Here is a 16,338-nt window from a genome sequence, read left to right on the forward strand (position 1 = left end):
CAGTTTTGACCATTACAAATAAAACTGCTATGAACATCTGTGTACAAGTCTTTGTATGGATTTATGCTTTCATTTCTTTCATTTATCTTGAGTAAAATACCTAGGGGTAGGATAGTTGGATGGTACAGCAGGTATATATTTAACTTTTTAAAAAACTGCCGAATTATTTTCCTTAGTGGTTGTACCATTTTACATTCCAAACAGCAGTAGATGAGAGTTCCAGTTCCTCCACATCCTTGTCAAACCTCAGTACAGTCAGTCTTTAATTTTAGTCGTTCTAATAGTTATGAGTTGACTGTGAGGGTTTTGTTTCTTCTTCTTTATGATTTTTTTGTGTTTTCCAATTCTTCTGCAATAAAATGTATCTTCCATAATCAAAAAATTATTTAAAGTAACTAAAATAAGATGTAGACTAGTCCAATATGAAGTCTTGGTCTGGAGACTCTTCATTCTAAAAGAGTAGCCCAACATGGTCTTCAGAGCACCCAGCAAAGAGCCCTAGCTGTGTGGCCTGTGTAACCCTTCCTCATATCCTCATAAGATAACATTTGTTTTTTTTGGCTAGGCATGGTGCCTCATGCCTGTGATCCCAGCACTTATGGAGGCTGAGGGGGGCAGATTGCTTGAACCCAGAAGTTCGAGACCAGCCTAGGCAACATAGTGAGACCCCGTCTATACGAAAAATAGAAAAAATTAGCCGAGTATAGTGGTGCACACCTGTGGTCCTGGCCACTTGCGAGACTGAGGTGGGGAGGATTGATTGAGCCCAAGAAGCTGAGGTTGCAGTGATCCAGGATTATGCCACTGCACTCCAGGCAGGGCGACAGAGCAAGACTCTGTCTCAAAAAAAAAAGTTAACATTTGTTTTTTGGGGGGTTTTTTGGGGTTTTTTAAATTTTATTTTATTTTTATTTATTTATTGAGACAGAGTCTCTGTCACCCAAGCTGGAGTGCAGTGGTGCTATCTGGGCTCACTGCAACCTCCACCTCCCAGGTTCAAGCTATTCTCCTGCCTCAGCCTCCCGATTAGCAGGGATTACAGGCACGCACCACCACACCCAGCTAATTTTGTATTTTTAGTAGAGATGGGGTTTCACCATGTTAGCCAGGCCAGTCTCCAACTCTCGACCCCAGGTGATTGGCCTGCCTTGGCCTCCCAAAATGCTGAGATTACAGGCGTGAGCGTAACATGTGTTTTTTAAAATCAACTTGCTTTTCAATGTTATAACCTTTAAGAAAAAATATAAACACACCTAAACCTCCCAATTTTATCTATTATTTCCTTTTTCTGTTTTCCAGTTTGTATCCGTCCAGATTTTATAGAGTTCTAACACACTATTCTGTAGTTTATGTTTGTACTAGTCATATCATATTTTCCATATTGCTTATTTATCTTTTTAACCATAATTTTAAATGTGAAGTTAATGTATCATAAATTACTTCCCCAGTCTCCCTTGTTGAGCTGTTCCTAATTTTTCATTATTAATAGTAATGTTGGCTGGGCACAGTGGCTCACACCTGTAATCCCAGCACTTCGGGAGGCCGAGGTGGGTGGATCATGGGGTCAGGAGTTCAAGACCAGCCTGGCCAATATGGTGAAACTCTATCTCTACTAAAAACATAAAAATTAGCTGGGTGTGGTGGCACACACCTGTAGTTCCAGCTACTCGGGAGGCTGAGGTAGGAGAATCACTTGAACCCAGGAGGCAGAGGTTGCACTGACCCGAGATCATGCCACTGCACTCCAGCCTGGGCAACAGAGCGAGACTCCATCTCAAAAATAATAATAATAATAATAATGTAATAAGAAGTAAGTTGGTACAAAAAGCTTGTTTCTTCTTTTGAATTCTTTCCTTATGATACATACCAGGAGTGAGATTCCTGATCAAAGGCTAGAACGTTTTTCTGATTGCTGATACATACTGTCATACCACTTTCCCAAAGGATATTTTAATACTAATTTTAATGTCACTTGCCATGTGTCAGCCTTGGTTTCTGAAGTATTTGCTAATTTTCTGGGTATAGCATACGTCATTGTTCTAATTTGCATGCCTTTGGCTACTCACCAGGTAGATGTTTTTCTATGTCTGATCTCCTCCTAGGATAACTGCCTGTTGTCCTTTATTGATTGATATTCTGTTTTCACAGACCCAGAGCCAAGGAGTATGACCCTTGACTCTCTCAGAGCTTCCCGGACTGAGCACATCCAGACCCCAGAAGCAGATATTGTGCAAAAGGTGTAAGTGTTCAAAGTTATAATAACATGGGTTTCTCTGCTTTTGTTTGTATTTTTAATTGATTTAGTTTGGTTTTTTTTTCCAGACAGGCATGGGAGTTCTCAGCTGACAGTGTACTCTAACAGCCAAAATTAAACGGTTGTCTAAGAAACAAAGATTCTTGGGGATGATTATATTGTGATGTGTTTCCTACCTAAATCATATTTATTTGGCTGGTTGGGTAAAGAGTGAAATTAACTCTAACTCTGTGGGAACAGCTCTTTCCAGTTGTCCAATCTGAGATCTACAGAGATGCTTAGAAAGCTGAAATCTATCACTTCAACCTGGGTTTCTCCCCTCAGCATTCAGTCAGCTCTGAGTAAAATAAATAATGCTAATAATCTTAACACCAATATTAATAATAATTGCTAGCCCATATTGAGTGCTTCCTGTGTACTGTACTTACGTGCTTACTGTGAGCCTGGCCAGTCAGGCGTACTGTTTTGACTTAAGCTACTTCGGTAGTGGCAGCTGGTGTGGCCTCTCTGCCTCCATCTGGAACTACAGCCTATTGTGACTTTGCAAAAACCTCGATGACTTGAGAACCTGCTGTCACCTGCCCAGGGATGTAAGAATTCCCTCCTGGGTCAAAAAGCTTTCATGTTCCCCAAGAATAAAGGGGGAAAGGCACTTGGATGAATGAGACAGCCACCAGAGGAACACCATTTTTAGAATTCTATACCTGATCTTTTCTCACAATGTATTTTAAATGCTTATGACAACCACCCCCACCAAAAAACACACATTTTTTTTAAATCAGGAGAAAAAAACACGAACTTTTCACAAAAGTCATCATAGCCTTTGTGACTTAATTTCAGGCTTGACAGAGGGATTCCTGACATAGAGATTTCTGAAAAAAAAGGAAAACGATCAGGTTTGTGGTTCTCATTTGCAGCATACCTATTTATTCCTCAGGGAAATTAAAGGTTTTTCAAGCACTAAATTCTAAAGGAGACTTCTCATATAGGCTTTTATAGAGTGACATTGAATGATTTAAAGCCTCATATATTTACAGGAAATTCCATTCACCTCATTCAACAAATATTTCTCAAGTTTCTACAGTAAGGCCCTGTGCTAGCAGAGCACAGTAAAGAGAATATTCATTTAGCTAAAAAAATAAAATAAAATGCCCAGAACCAGACCTGGCACAGAGCAGGCACACAGTAACTGATATTGCTGCAATCCACGTGGCTGCTTTTCAGTGCCCTTTTTACCCAGAGGGCATAAGTCAGTTATCCTCAGGGTAAACAGTGAGTGACAGCAATCCTACAATGGATAAAAACAACACAGCACATGACCTTTTAGTGGCTGAATTTGATCAAGGATAGAATTCAGAGGGCATGTAGCCTGGCATGGTGGCTCATGCCTGTAATCCCAGCACTTTGGGAGGCTGAGGCTAGTGGATCATCTAAGGTCAGGAGTTTGAGACCAGCCTGACTAACATGGTGAAACCCCATCTCTACTAAAATACAAAAATTAGCCAGACATGGTGGCGGGCACCTGTAATCCCAGCTATTCAGGAGGCTGAGGCAGGAGAATCACTAGAACCCGGGAGGTGGAGGTTGCAGTGAGCCCAGATCGCACCATTGCAACTCCAGCCTGGGCGACAGAGTGAGACTCTGTCTCAAAAAAAAAAAAAAAAGAAAAGAATTCAGAGGGCATAAAGGAATGAATTGATAGTTACATGTTCCTAACACAATCTTTCTTAAAGGCCACTTTCTTTTTCCAGCTAATCCTTTGATAGAAGAAATTTCAGTTAAATAATTCTATGCCATTCAATTAAAAGCATAAATATGCAACCCCAAAGAGCAAATGATTTATCCCACTCTCTAAATTTTAGGATTTATCCTGAGGAAACCCCGAAAGTGAAGACCAATCTTTCTAATCTTCCTTACCATGGGATATGCAGAAGAAAAAGAGTTGACTAAGTATGTCAAATGTCAGGCACAGTGCCTTCAGAGAACAGGTGCTCGATGTTGGCTTACTTGCCCCCTTTCTTTCCACCAGAGTTTTTCTTTAGTTTGGTCCTGTTGGTTTGCTCTTTTCAAAGGGGCAGAGATTATGCTATACACCACCTACACAGAGGACTTCTGGGATACGGGCCTGAGTCACCCGAGAGGTTAAGCGCTGTGTATCCATCTCTTCTTCCAAGAGAAAGAGAAGGGAAGGCTGAACCAAGACTGTTTAGCCAGGAGACATCAGCCAGCATCAGTCATGTGAGTGTAAACCCCTAAAAGCTTGTCTGAAAGCTCTACTTGGATCTCATCAAGGATACCATGTACAGTTGTATAGATTGCTCACTATATGAGGGCACCTGATAAAGGGATGAGGGGGTCACTGAGGTCCAGCCTGTGGTCTGCTTACCATGCCCTGCACAGCCACATTGGGCTGCATCCTCCTGAAGGATGGAACATCATTTCTAATTCCTTTTTTTTTTTTTTGAGACACAGTCTTACTGTGTTGCCCAGGCTGGAGTGCAGTGGCGTGGTTTCGGCTTACTGCAACATCCACCTCCCAGGTTCAAGTGATTCTCCTGCCTCAGCCTCCTGAGTAGCTGGGATTACAGGCATGTGACACCACTCCCAGCTAATTTTTGTATTTTTTCAGTACAGCCGGGGTTTCACCATGTTGGCCAGGCTGGTCTCGAACTCCTGACCTCAGGTGATCCACCTGCCTCAGCTTCCCAAATTGCTGGGATTACAGGCGTGAGCCATTGCATCCGGCCCCATTTCTAATTCCCACAAAGGTACTGAGTGGGTAGTCACAACCCCATTCTGCCATCCTCTCTTAAGAGGAACCACTGTGTTGTTCTAGCCCATGGGGAAAGGTGAAGACTGACATAGTTGTGGTCATCTGCCTGAGGTTTCCTGAAAGTTAGCAAATAATTCTGCAGTGAATAAAGCTGGCTTTGATTTAGAATAGTTAACCATTAATCATGGCAACGCCAGTCTATCAAAGGTGAAAACTATCTCCCTTTGATCCAGCTCTGTAGATCATGATTTAGAATCTAAGAAAGGAGGCAGACCATAAGTGTTTTTTCTTCCTCTTTCCTCTTATGAAATTATTCCTAGCAGTTTTACATCAAAGGCTGAATCTTGAATCTCCCCATCGGCTCTGCATTCTCTAAGATTCACTCTTCTGCTTTACCTGGAACCCACACAAATTCCATTCTAAGCCAGTCTGTCACCTTGTTCAACATAATCTTCTTTGATGGATTTTGTCATTTCCTATACATATCATGGTCCCCTTCCTTGATTTTTCACCTTTAGGAGAGGGATTTGATTGACAAGTCCAAGAGAAAGAAAAGACCCAAGAAAGACAAAGCCAAAGGACCCAAAAGGGAGAGAGAAGGAAAAGTCTACGGGGAAGCAGAGGCTGCCATTGGTAAGAGAGTGTGCCCGCAAGTAACAACCTGGAGAAGACTTCTGTTAGGGGTCGGGAGGTGGTATGGATAATTAGCATGGATCCTACCGGACAAACTCTCTGTTTTGAGTCTCCTTGACTACTATAGCCAAGATGGTGTTGCAGCCTTACGTCATATCAGTATCTTAATAGACAGAGATACAGGAAAACGGGGAGCCTAGAAGCCTGTGATCACCAAGAAAGGAAATTATAATAATAACAGCACCTATTTACTGAATACCTACTCTATTAGGACTCTGTATATGTGATCTCATTAAATCCTCACAACATCTCCATGAAGGAAGTGTTATTATATTCATGTAGCAACTGAGTCTGAGCAAGGTTGGGTGACTTACATAATATCAAGTAGATCAGACAGTAAAGTGGTAGAGCCAGGGCTTGTCCTTTCCTGTTTGACTCCCAACAGATTCTATTGCCACTGCCTCCATAAAATAATAACTATATCACATAATCAGAGTATTGGGTAGTGAGAGCATTTGGGAAGGGGAAGGACGCCACAAGTGTTGAATGATCCTCCAAGCTACGGTTTCTGTCTTGGTTCCCTATGTTGAGCCTGACCAGGAACTCAGATTCCTTTGCTTCTGAACACTTTCTTTAGCCTAAAACTTACACCCATCCTTTACTGCCCACGATTCAAAAGACCCTCCAAACAAATCCAGTGCTGCCAGAAAGGACAACAATGGATACACTCCTGAGTGAAACCTGTTTTTGAGATTTGCTTGTTCATCTCTTGCTGAATTTACATTTTTGTAGCCCATGACTTGGGTAGCATTGGCGGAATTAGGCAAAGGAAATACTTGTGGTGCCCCCACCAAAGGTGAAGCGAAGGAAGGGTCCTTAGAGTATGGAAGGCTGAACTTTGCCAGGTTACAAAGCTGCAACCTCAAGCCAGACTCTCAAGGCATGACTTTCCAGCTGTGTGTACAAGCCTACCCTCTGGACAGTCCTGTCCCCACCATAAGTCAGAGTGAAATATAACCTTTTTTTTTTTTTGAGACGGAGTCTCGCTCTGTCACCCAGGCTGGAGTGCAGTGGCACGATCTTGGCTCACTGCAACCTCCGCCTCCTGGGTTCAAGCAATTCTTCTGCCTCAGCCTCCTGAGTAGCTGGGATTATAGGCACCCACCACCATGCCCAGCTAATTTTTGTATTTTTAGTAGAGACAGGGTTTCACCATATTGGCCAAACTGGTTTCAAACTCCTAACTTCGTGATCTGCCCGCCTCAGCCTCCCAAAGTGCTGGGATTACAGGCGTGAGCCACCACGCCCGGCTGAAATAGAACTTATTTAATAGCAAGACTGCTGAATGACAGTTGATCCAAAGAGGATAAGGTAGTTTCTCAAACGGTGGTGTGTGAACTTCGCTTCCCAAAACACTTGGGGTGTTTGTTACAATGCAGATTCCCACTGAACCAGATTCTGGGGCTGGGGCTCAGGAATCTGCACCCCAGGTGATTCCATTGCATGCTAACTTTTAAAAGTTACTGAAAAGGGGCCCAGCACGGTGGCTCACACCTGTAATCCCATCACTTTGGGAGGCTGAGGTGGGTGGATTGCTTGAGCTCAGGGATTTGAGACTAGCCTGGGCAACATGGCAAAACCCTGTTTCTACAAAAAATGCAAAAATTAGCCAGACGTGGTGGTGTGCCTGCAGTCCCAGCTACTCAGGAAGCCAAGGTGGGAGGATCACAAGCCCAGGAGTTCGAGGCTGCAGTGAGCCATGATCATGCCACTGCACTCCAGCTTGGGCGACAGAGCAAGACCCTGTCTCAAAAAAAAAAAAAAAGTTACTAAAAATGATGTCTAGTGATCACATTAAGTTAACTCAGCTATATCTCTATCCCCAATTGTTCTCCCGCAGGAAAGTCAAAGGACTCAAAGGCTAAAAAAAAATTAGAAAAAAAAACAAGACCCCAAAGGAAAAGGACACAGAAGGAAAGAAATCTGGAGATAGCGGCAGAGCTGAGTGGGCCTGATGTCAACTATGATGAAACAGAAGACACCTCAAATAGAGGTTCCTTCGCCTCAGACTCCTTTGTAGAGGACCCTTGGCTTTCTCCCAAATATGATGCCCAGGAGAGCCAAGTTTCTCTAGATGGAAGATCATCACCCTCCCAGATTGCAACTGTCACTGGCAACATGGAATCTAAAGAAGAGAGAAGCTGTGAGGACCCTTCCAAGGTAGGGTCTGATGTCCTCAGCTTGACGGAGGAAGTTCTGTTCTCACCTGGCATGACTGCAGAGGTGGGAAAGCTGCCCCTAATTATACTGCACTTACTAAAATAGCTCGACCACCTAATGGTCTTATTGTTCTATTTTGGTGCCTTCTGACCCTAGTAAGAAGCCAGACCTGATCAAAGATGCAGGGGTAGCAAAGCCCCTCTGAAGTGATGATGTATTCTGTGAGGCCCCCACATTGCCAGGGCAAGTATCTACCCTTTAAAGAATAGGAAATGATCACAGCACCCATCTCTGAGGAGTGCAGGACTCATGGTTACAGGGAAAGGTGGGTACTGGCTGTCAGAGCCCAGCATATTTCCTTGACTTAGGCTAGGGCTCATCTATCACTTGCCTCCCAAAGGCTGTGGAAATTCCTGCTTTCCTAATCTGCGTTTCTGCGGTATACAGCTGGAACAGAGAGAGGCAGCCTGTACACATATACCTGCTTTTACAAGGTGCTTTTCGGCCAGGCATGGTAGCTCACGCCTGTAATCCCAGCACTTTGGGAAGCTGAGGAGGGTGGATCACAAGGTCAGGAGTTCAAGACCAGCCTGGCCAACATAGGGAAACCCCGTCTCTACTAAAAATACAAAAATTAGCCAGGCATGGTGGTGCACGCCTGTAATCCCAGCTACTTGGGAGGCTGAGGCAGGAGAATTGCTTGAACCCGGGAGGCAGAGGTTGCAGTGAGCTGAGATCACGCCACTACACTCCAACCTGGGTGACAGAGAGAGACTCCGTCAAAAAAAAAAAAAAAAAAAAAAACCACAAGATGTAAGAGTCACTTTGTTCCAGGGACCTTGCTTCTAACGTGGAGGTCTGAAGAGAAAAACTGAGTGTAAGGAAAAATTACCCTTGAAAATTGCTGCAATTAGGCCGGATGCAGTGGCGCATGCCTGTAAACCCAGCACTTTGGGAGGCCAAGGCAGGAGCATTGTTTGAGATCAGGAGTTTGAGGCTGCAGTGAGCTATGACTATGCCACTACACTCCAGCCTGAGCAACAGAACAAGACTCTATCTCTAACCAAACAAATAAAAAAAAAAAGAAAGAAAAGAAAAAAGAAAATCCCTGCAATTAACTAAAAAAGAATACCATATAGATACATCATCTGTCACTAAGACCAAAATGGCCAATTTTTCCTCTGCTATTGGAATAATTTACTATTTCTTCCACTGAGACTAAGGTACTGAACTTCATTTTGACATCTTATACAGAAAAATTAAAAACTAGCTTTAAACACTACAAATGCATGCACAGCTAAGCCACTACAGTTAAACTCACATATATTACGTTAACCTTTACAGCCACAGTTGTGAGCCAGGTATGATTAGCCCCATTTTGCAGATCCAGAAATAGAAACTGGAAGGAGTTAAATGCAGGTTGCCAGAAATTGCACAACCATTGAGTGGTAGAGCCAAGACTTAAGCTTGGGTCCTTTGACTCCAACTTCAGGACTCTTGTCACCATTTTAAATTATTATCTATTTACTTATTTTATGGCTCATGGTCTTCCAAAAAGGATTCCAGGAAGATTTTCCTTTATAGTTCCCAGTCCCTCCCAGCTGCCTGGATCACACAATTTGGCTCTGCACAACAGGTGAAAATTTTAACCTACGGGCAGAACTTTTCTGAACCTGCGGGATCATCAGCATTTCTTAGATTTATTGTCAATCCATAGTACTATGCTGCCTCTGCAAAGGCTAAAAAGCAAGGAGGTTTTTCCCTGATTGGATACACAGAGTTCCTGGAAGGCTTGCCTCTCAAGTTTCCCTTCATAGGCATATTTCTGAGGAAGAGGCACTAGGGAGAAAAAGAAAGCTATGACAACCTTCATATAAACTGAAAGAACAACCTTCCATTGGAAAGGTGAGTTTCTATGGGATTAAATGTGAATCTGACCCATCTATACCTAAGGTCGCCCCTGGTAAAATAGCTTCTTCTTTTTTTTTTTTTTTTTTTTTTTTTTTTTTAGAGGGAGCTTCACTCTTGTTGCCCAGGCTGGAGTGCAATGGCCCATTCTCGGCTCACCGCAACCTCCGCCTCCCGGGTTCAAGCAATTCTCCTGCCTCAGCCTCCCGACTAGCTGGCATTACAGCCACGTGCCACCACACCTGGCTAATTTTGTATTTTTAGTAGAGATAGGGTTTCTCCATGTTGGTCAGGCTGGTCTCAAACTCCCGACCTCAGGTGATCCGCCCACCTTGGCCTCTCAAATTGCTGGAATTACAGGTGTGAGCCACCTCACCCAGCCGGTAAAATGGCTTCTATCTAGAACCTGTGGTTCTCAGCTCTGGCTTCATGTTAGAATCACTCAAGAAACTGTTTAACAACTAACGCCTTCCACCTAGAGATTTTCATTGGTCTGGGTAGAGTCTTGGCCTCAAGCAGTTTTGTTTTTATATTTTTGTATTTATATATTGTTTGTATTTATATACATGCCACCATGCTTGGCTAATTTTTGTATTTTTAGTAGAGATGGGGTTTCACCATACTGGCCATGCTGGCCTGGAACTCCTGACCTCAGGTGATCTGCCCACCTCAGCCTCCCAAAGTGCTGGGATTACAGGCATGAGCCACCATGCCCGGCCCCTTGTTTTTATATTTTTAAGACAGAGTCTTGCTTTGCCATCCAGGAGTGCAGTGGCATGATCATAGGTGACTTGTCACCTTGAACCCCTGGGCCCAAGCAATCCTCCCACTTCAGCCTCCCAAAATGGTGGGATTACAGGCATGAACTGCTGCACCCAGCCACAAGTAATTTTTGAAAGCTCCTTGGGTGATTCTAAACTGCAGCCAGGGTTGAGAACTCTAAAACCTACAATGTACTGGACATTATGTTGGCACTTTCATTATTTCAGCTAATCCTGGCAACACTACCACGAGGAAGACAGCATCGGAAAGTTTAAGTTGTGATCCCTAAATCCCAAAGCAAGTAAGAGAGAGAGTTGAATTCGGGTCAATCAGACCCAAAAGTCCAAGCTGGTGGCAGCTGAGTCTGTGCAGCTGTGGGCAGAGTGTGGAGTCTGTTTTATGATTCCATCTTTGATTAGAGACAACACTGTCTGGGGTGGAGAAGGGTTCACTGCTGAGCCAGACCCATCTGTTTATTGCACTGAGAACAGTCTGGTTTCTTAGGCCCTCCTCACTAAGAGGGAGCAGGAGAAGGCTTCCTGGGACAGACTTCGAGCAGAAAGAGCCGAGATGAGGCGGCTGGAGGTGGAGAAGAAGAGAAGGGAGCAGGAAGAGCAAAGGCAGCTCCAGCAGGAGCAGCTGGAGAGAGCAAAAAAGATGAAGGAGGAGCTGGAGCTGGAGCAGCAGAGACGTATAGAAGAGATCCGGTAGGTCGGGCAAGCCAAAGAGACTACGGCCATGTTAGGAAGCAGAAGAAAAAGGCAATGGTTGACCTCCCCTAGGGGCAATGTTTGGTTCTGAGGCTCATGCCCTGAAGTTAAAATAGCATGTGTCATTTTTCTCTATCCTCAGTTTTCCTAGGAACAACACTCACCAGAGATAAACTGTAGCGTCTCAACCATGTGCATTGGTACACTCTGCTGAATATCACTCTCTTTCAAGTTTAGAACCCCATGTGAGGGTTACTCACATTGATGACCCTGAGATCTTCTTGGGAAGGCTCTGAGATTCAGTCCAGCAAACACTTGTCAAGCCCCTGCACTTTGTTGTCTGCACTGTGCTAGGCCTTTCACAGGCCTCAACTGCAATTTAATCTTCACAACCCTGTGAGGCAGGAGTTTTGAAATCCATAAGCATGAAAAATGAACTTAAGACGCCTGCCCCGGAGCACAGAGCTGTGTACTGAAACTTCTAGGCTTCTGGTTTCAAGCCCGCTGGAATCTTTGCTCTTCAATCCTGGCTTCCCTTGGAAAACTGAGTCTCCTGGGAATAGGATGCTCCCTGTGGCCTGTGGGCTGCAGAGCCTCCCCCATGGGCACTGTCTGTTGGCTCATCTCACAAGGATGCCTCAGTGTTTTCTGCCATTTCCCTGACCATCTTGGGTTTTCTCAGCTTGAGGAAACAGAGACTCCAAGAAGAACAGCAGCGGCAGGAGGAGGAGGAGAGAAAGCAGCAGCTCCGGTTGAAAGCAGCTCAGGAGAAAGCGCGGCAACAGCAAGAGGAGTTTCGGAGGAAACTGCGAGAACTACAGAGACAAAAGCAGCAGGAGGAAGCTGAGAGGGCCGGTAAGGGGGTTCTTGAGCTCTTTGCATCTCTCTTCTACTTGGGGCAGAAACATTTTTATCCAACTGTGAGTGTTCATTTATTCCTATCCTAGGCCTTAGTGTGTTAAGCACTCTAAATAATATATAAACTATTTTTTTCAAAGTGATTATGTATGACTATAATGTGTTAATATAGATTTAAATAAGAAAGTAATGACTTGCTTAGGCCGGGCGCGGTGGCTCACGCTTGTAATCCCAGCACTTTGGGAGGCCGAGGCGGGCGGATCACGAGGTCAGGAGATCGAGACCACGGTGAAACCCCATCTCTACTAAAAATACAAAAAATTAGCCGGGTGTGGTGGCAGGCGCCTGTAGTCCCAGCTACTTGGAGAGGCTGAGGCAGGAGAATGGCGTGAACCCGGGAGGCAGAGCTTGCAGTGAGCCAAGATTGTGCCACTGCACTCCAGCCTGGGCGACAGAGCAAGACTCCGTCTCAAAAAAAAAAAAAAAAAAAAAAAAAAAAAGAAAGTAATGACTTGCTTGTGGAAATGACTCCAAAGTCTCGTTCTCAATCCAACAATCTCCTGAACTGGGATCCTGCCCTTCCCTTTGCCCTTTCGGCATTGCTCAAGAGCTACCTAAATTGGAGACACAGCCCTACTCTTTGCTTCCTTCCAGAGCAGATGGAAACAGCCACAAACACCTGGATAGCTTCAGGGCAGACTTTCAGTTGCTGATGTGTGGAATCTTGCCAGCCTCTTTTTAAAAATTATTAGTTTTTTGTTTGTTTGTTTTTGTTATTGTTTTTTTGAGTCTTACGCTGTCACCTGGGCTGGAGTGCAATGACGTGATCTCAGCTCACTGCAACCTCTGCCTCCCGGGTTCAAGCAATTCTCCTGCCTCAGCCTTCCGAGTAGCTGGGATTATAGGCGCCCGCCACCATGCACGGATAATTTTTTGTATTTTTAGTAGAGATGGGGTTTCACTATGTTGGCCAGGCTGGTCTCGAACTCCTGACCTCATGATCTGCCTGCCTTGGCCTCCCAAAGTGCTGGGATTACAGGTGTGAGCCACCGTGCTCAGCCCAATTATTAGTTATTTTTAATTGACATACAATAATTGTACATATTTACAGAGTACAGTGTGATCGTTTGGCACATATATGATATGTAATTATCAAATTGGGGTAATTAGCATATCCATCACTTCAAACATTCATCATTTGTGTTGAGAACATTCAAAATCCACTCTTCTAGCTGGGTGTAGTGGCTCACACCTGTAATCCCAGCACTTTGGGAGGCCTAGGCAGGTGGATCACCTGAGGTCAGGAGTTCAAGACCAGCCTGGCCAACATGGCAGAACCCTGTCTCTACTAAAAATACAAAAATTAGCTGGGGGTAGTGGTGTGCACCTGTAGTCCCAGCTACTTCTTGGGAGGCTGAGGCAGGAGAATTGCTTGAACCCAGGAGGCGGAGGTTGCAGTGAGCTGAGATAGTGCCACTGCACTCCAACCTGTCTAAAAAAAAAAGAAAAAGAAAAAAAAACTGCACTCTTGTAGCTATTTGAAAATATAAGTTATTGTTACAGTCGCCTACAGTGCTATAGAATACTAGAACTTACTCCTTCCATCCAGCTGTAATTTAGTAGTCTTTAACCAACCTCTCCCTACCCACCCCCACCAACCCCCTACCCTTCCCTGCCTCTAGTAACCACTATTCTATTCTCTATTTCCATGAGATCAATGTTTTTCGCTTTCACATGAGTAAAAATGTGTTATTTATTTTTCTATGCCTGGCTTATTTCACTTAATGTAAGTCCTCCCAGGATCATTCACATTGTCGTAAAAGACAGAATTTCATTCTTTTTATGGCTAAGTAGTGTTCCATCACATATATGTACCACATTTTCTTTATCCACTCATCTATTGATGGACATTTATATTGATTCTGTATCTTGGCTATTGTGAAGAGCGTAGCAATAAACACACGGGTGCAAGTATCTCCTCAACATGCTCATCTCCTCTCCTTTGGATATATACCTAGTAGTGGGATTGCTGGGTCCAGCCTCACCTTTGAGGAAGAAATAGGAACTTCAGCAGACAACAGTGTGGCTACTTCCTGGTTCTGGCTGTAGACTGGTCAGTCCAGCTGAGGAAGCACCAAGTTTCTTTTTTTGTTTTTGTTTTGTTTTGTTTTGTTTGTTTTTGAGACAGAGTCTCGCTCTGTCGCCCAGGCTGGAGTGCAGTGGCGTGATCTCGGTTCAATGCAAGCTCCGCCTCCCAGGTTCAGCCATTCTCCTGCCTCAGCCTTCCTAGTAGCTGGGACTACAGGCGCCCGCCACCACGCCCACTAATTTTTTTGTATTTTTAGTAGAGACGGGGTTTCGCTGTGTTAGCCAGGATGGTCTCAATCTCCTGACCTCGTAATCCGCCCGCCTCAGCCTCCCAAAGTGCTGGGATTACAGGCATAAGCCACCGCGCCCGGTCAGGAAGCACCAAGTTTCTCTAGACCCTGATCTGACAGCGCTCCCCAACCCAGCTTCATACCACCACATAAACACACCGGGCTCTGGAAAAATTCTTCCCCAAGGCTTTGTATTAATAAAGGACTCTTAAATTAGTAAATTAATCCCCAAGGTACTCCCCAGGGAGGATCTGGCAGCCTGCTAGCAGGTCAACTGCAAAATTTCTCACGGGGAGTCCTTCAGAATCACAGATTTGAGAGTTGGATCCGAAAATTGTTTTCCCCAAAAATGATCCCTGCTGGGCCCACCCCCTTTTCTATTCTGCAGAAGCAGAGAAGCAAAGGCAAGAGGAATTGGAAATGCAGTTAGCAGAAGAACGAAAACACCTGACAGAAATGGCTGAAGAGGAACGGCTGGCGTACCAGCGGCGGAAACAGGAAGCAGAAGAGAAGGCTCGGCTGGAGGCAGAGGAGAGGAGGCAAAAGGAAGAGGAAGCAGCAACAGTGGCTCTGGAAGAAGCCACGAAACAAGCCCAGGAACAAGCCAGGTACTGGGTATTTGGGCAACAGTTGCCACAGGGGGATGGTTCAAGGGCCTCACTGTCCAGTGCTAGTGCTAGCCTTGCACTGCCTTTAGACAAGAAAAGTCTCCCCACCCGCAGCATGGTTTGGAAGACTGAAAGGCATAGAGGGATTCTTTTGCTGCAGATGTCAAGGATTCCTCCATGGCTTAAAGAAGTTGTAGTGAATCTACAAGGGAGTTTAGAGATATTTACCTCAATCCCCTAGTTTATAGATGAAAAAAGCAAGTCCCAAAGAGGGAAAGGATCTTGATCACAAACAGTGACTTAGGGACAATGCCAGGACCAGATCTAAGACCCCCTGATTTCGAACCCACTGCCTTCCTTGATATCTACTGAATGCCTGTTATGTGCCAAACACTGTTCTAGACACTAGGAATTCAGGAGTAAGCAAGACGGAGAAGGTCTCTCTTCCCATCACATTTACATTCTAAGGGTAGGAGTGGGGACAGACTCTAAACAAATATTTTTTAAAGCTAGCAATAAATGCTATGCAGAAAAAATTTAAAGATGTGATAGGACACCGGGCACAGTGGCTCACACATGTTAATTCCAGCACTTTGGGAGACCAAGAAAAGAGAATTGCTTGAGCTCAGGAGTTCAAGACCAGCCTAGGCAACTAAGTGAAACCCCCATCCCTACAAAAAAAATCAAAAAATTAGCCGAGTGTGGTCATGAATGCCTGTGGTCCCAGCTACATGGGAGGCTGAGGCAGGAGAATCGCTTGAACCTGGGAGGTCAAGGCTGCAGTGAGCCAAGATCAAGTCACCGTGCTCCAGCCTGGGTGACAGAGCAAGACTCTCTTTAAAAATAAAAAAAAAAGTCAGGGGCTGCCAGATGCAGTGGCTCACGCCTATAATCCTAGCACTTTCGGAGGCTGAGGCGGGTGGGTCACCTGAGGTCAGAAGTTTGAGACCAGCCTGGTCAACATGGTGAAACCTCATCTCTACTAAACATACAAAAAGTAGCTGGGCATAGTGGCAGGCGCCTGTCATTCCAGCTACTCGGGAGGCTGAGACAGGAGAATTGCTTGAAACTGGAAGGTGGAGGTTGCAGTGAACCGAGATCGTGCCGTTGCACTCCAGCCTGGGCGACAAGAGCAAGGCTCTGTCTCAAAAAAAAAAAAAAAAAAAAAAAAAAAAAAGGATGTGATAGGATTGCAAGTGGCTCATTTTAATTGGCTAGCCAGGGCAAGACCTCT

At 44.7% G+C, this 16,338-nt stretch overlaps 1 protein-coding gene across 3 annotated transcripts in view; it reads left to right on the forward strand.

The window, feature by feature from the left end:
• Window positions 1-16,338, forward strand: part of KIAA2012 (KIAA2012 ortholog) — a 134,697-nt gene that overhangs the window by 110,594 nt on the left and 7,765 nt on the right. For all 3 annotated transcript variants that reach the window (XM_063644890.1, XM_055290233.2, XM_055290232.2), the window contains exons 16-22: window positions 2,149-2,239; window positions 4,327-4,492; window positions 5,546-5,660; window positions 7,561-7,880; window positions 11,055-11,257; window positions 11,943-12,115; window positions 14,885-15,104. In XM_063644890.1, coding sequence (XP_063500960.1) covers window positions 2,149-2,239; window positions 4,327-4,492; window positions 5,546-5,660; window positions 7,561-7,880; window positions 11,055-11,257; window positions 11,943-12,115; window positions 14,885-15,104 — 1,288 coding nt within the window. The remainder of the gene's footprint in view (window positions 1-2,148; window positions 2,240-4,326; window positions 4,493-5,545; window positions 5,661-7,560; window positions 7,881-11,054; window positions 11,258-11,942; window positions 12,116-14,884; window positions 15,105-16,338) is intronic.

The sequence above is a fragment of the Symphalangus syndactylus genome, chromosome 8 (genome assembly GCF_028878055.3).
Source record: "Symphalangus syndactylus isolate Jambi chromosome 8, NHGRI_mSymSyn1-v2.1_pri, whole genome shotgun sequence".
Classification (NCBI taxonomy): domain Eukaryota; kingdom Metazoa; phylum Chordata; class Mammalia; order Primates; family Hylobatidae; genus Symphalangus; species Symphalangus syndactylus.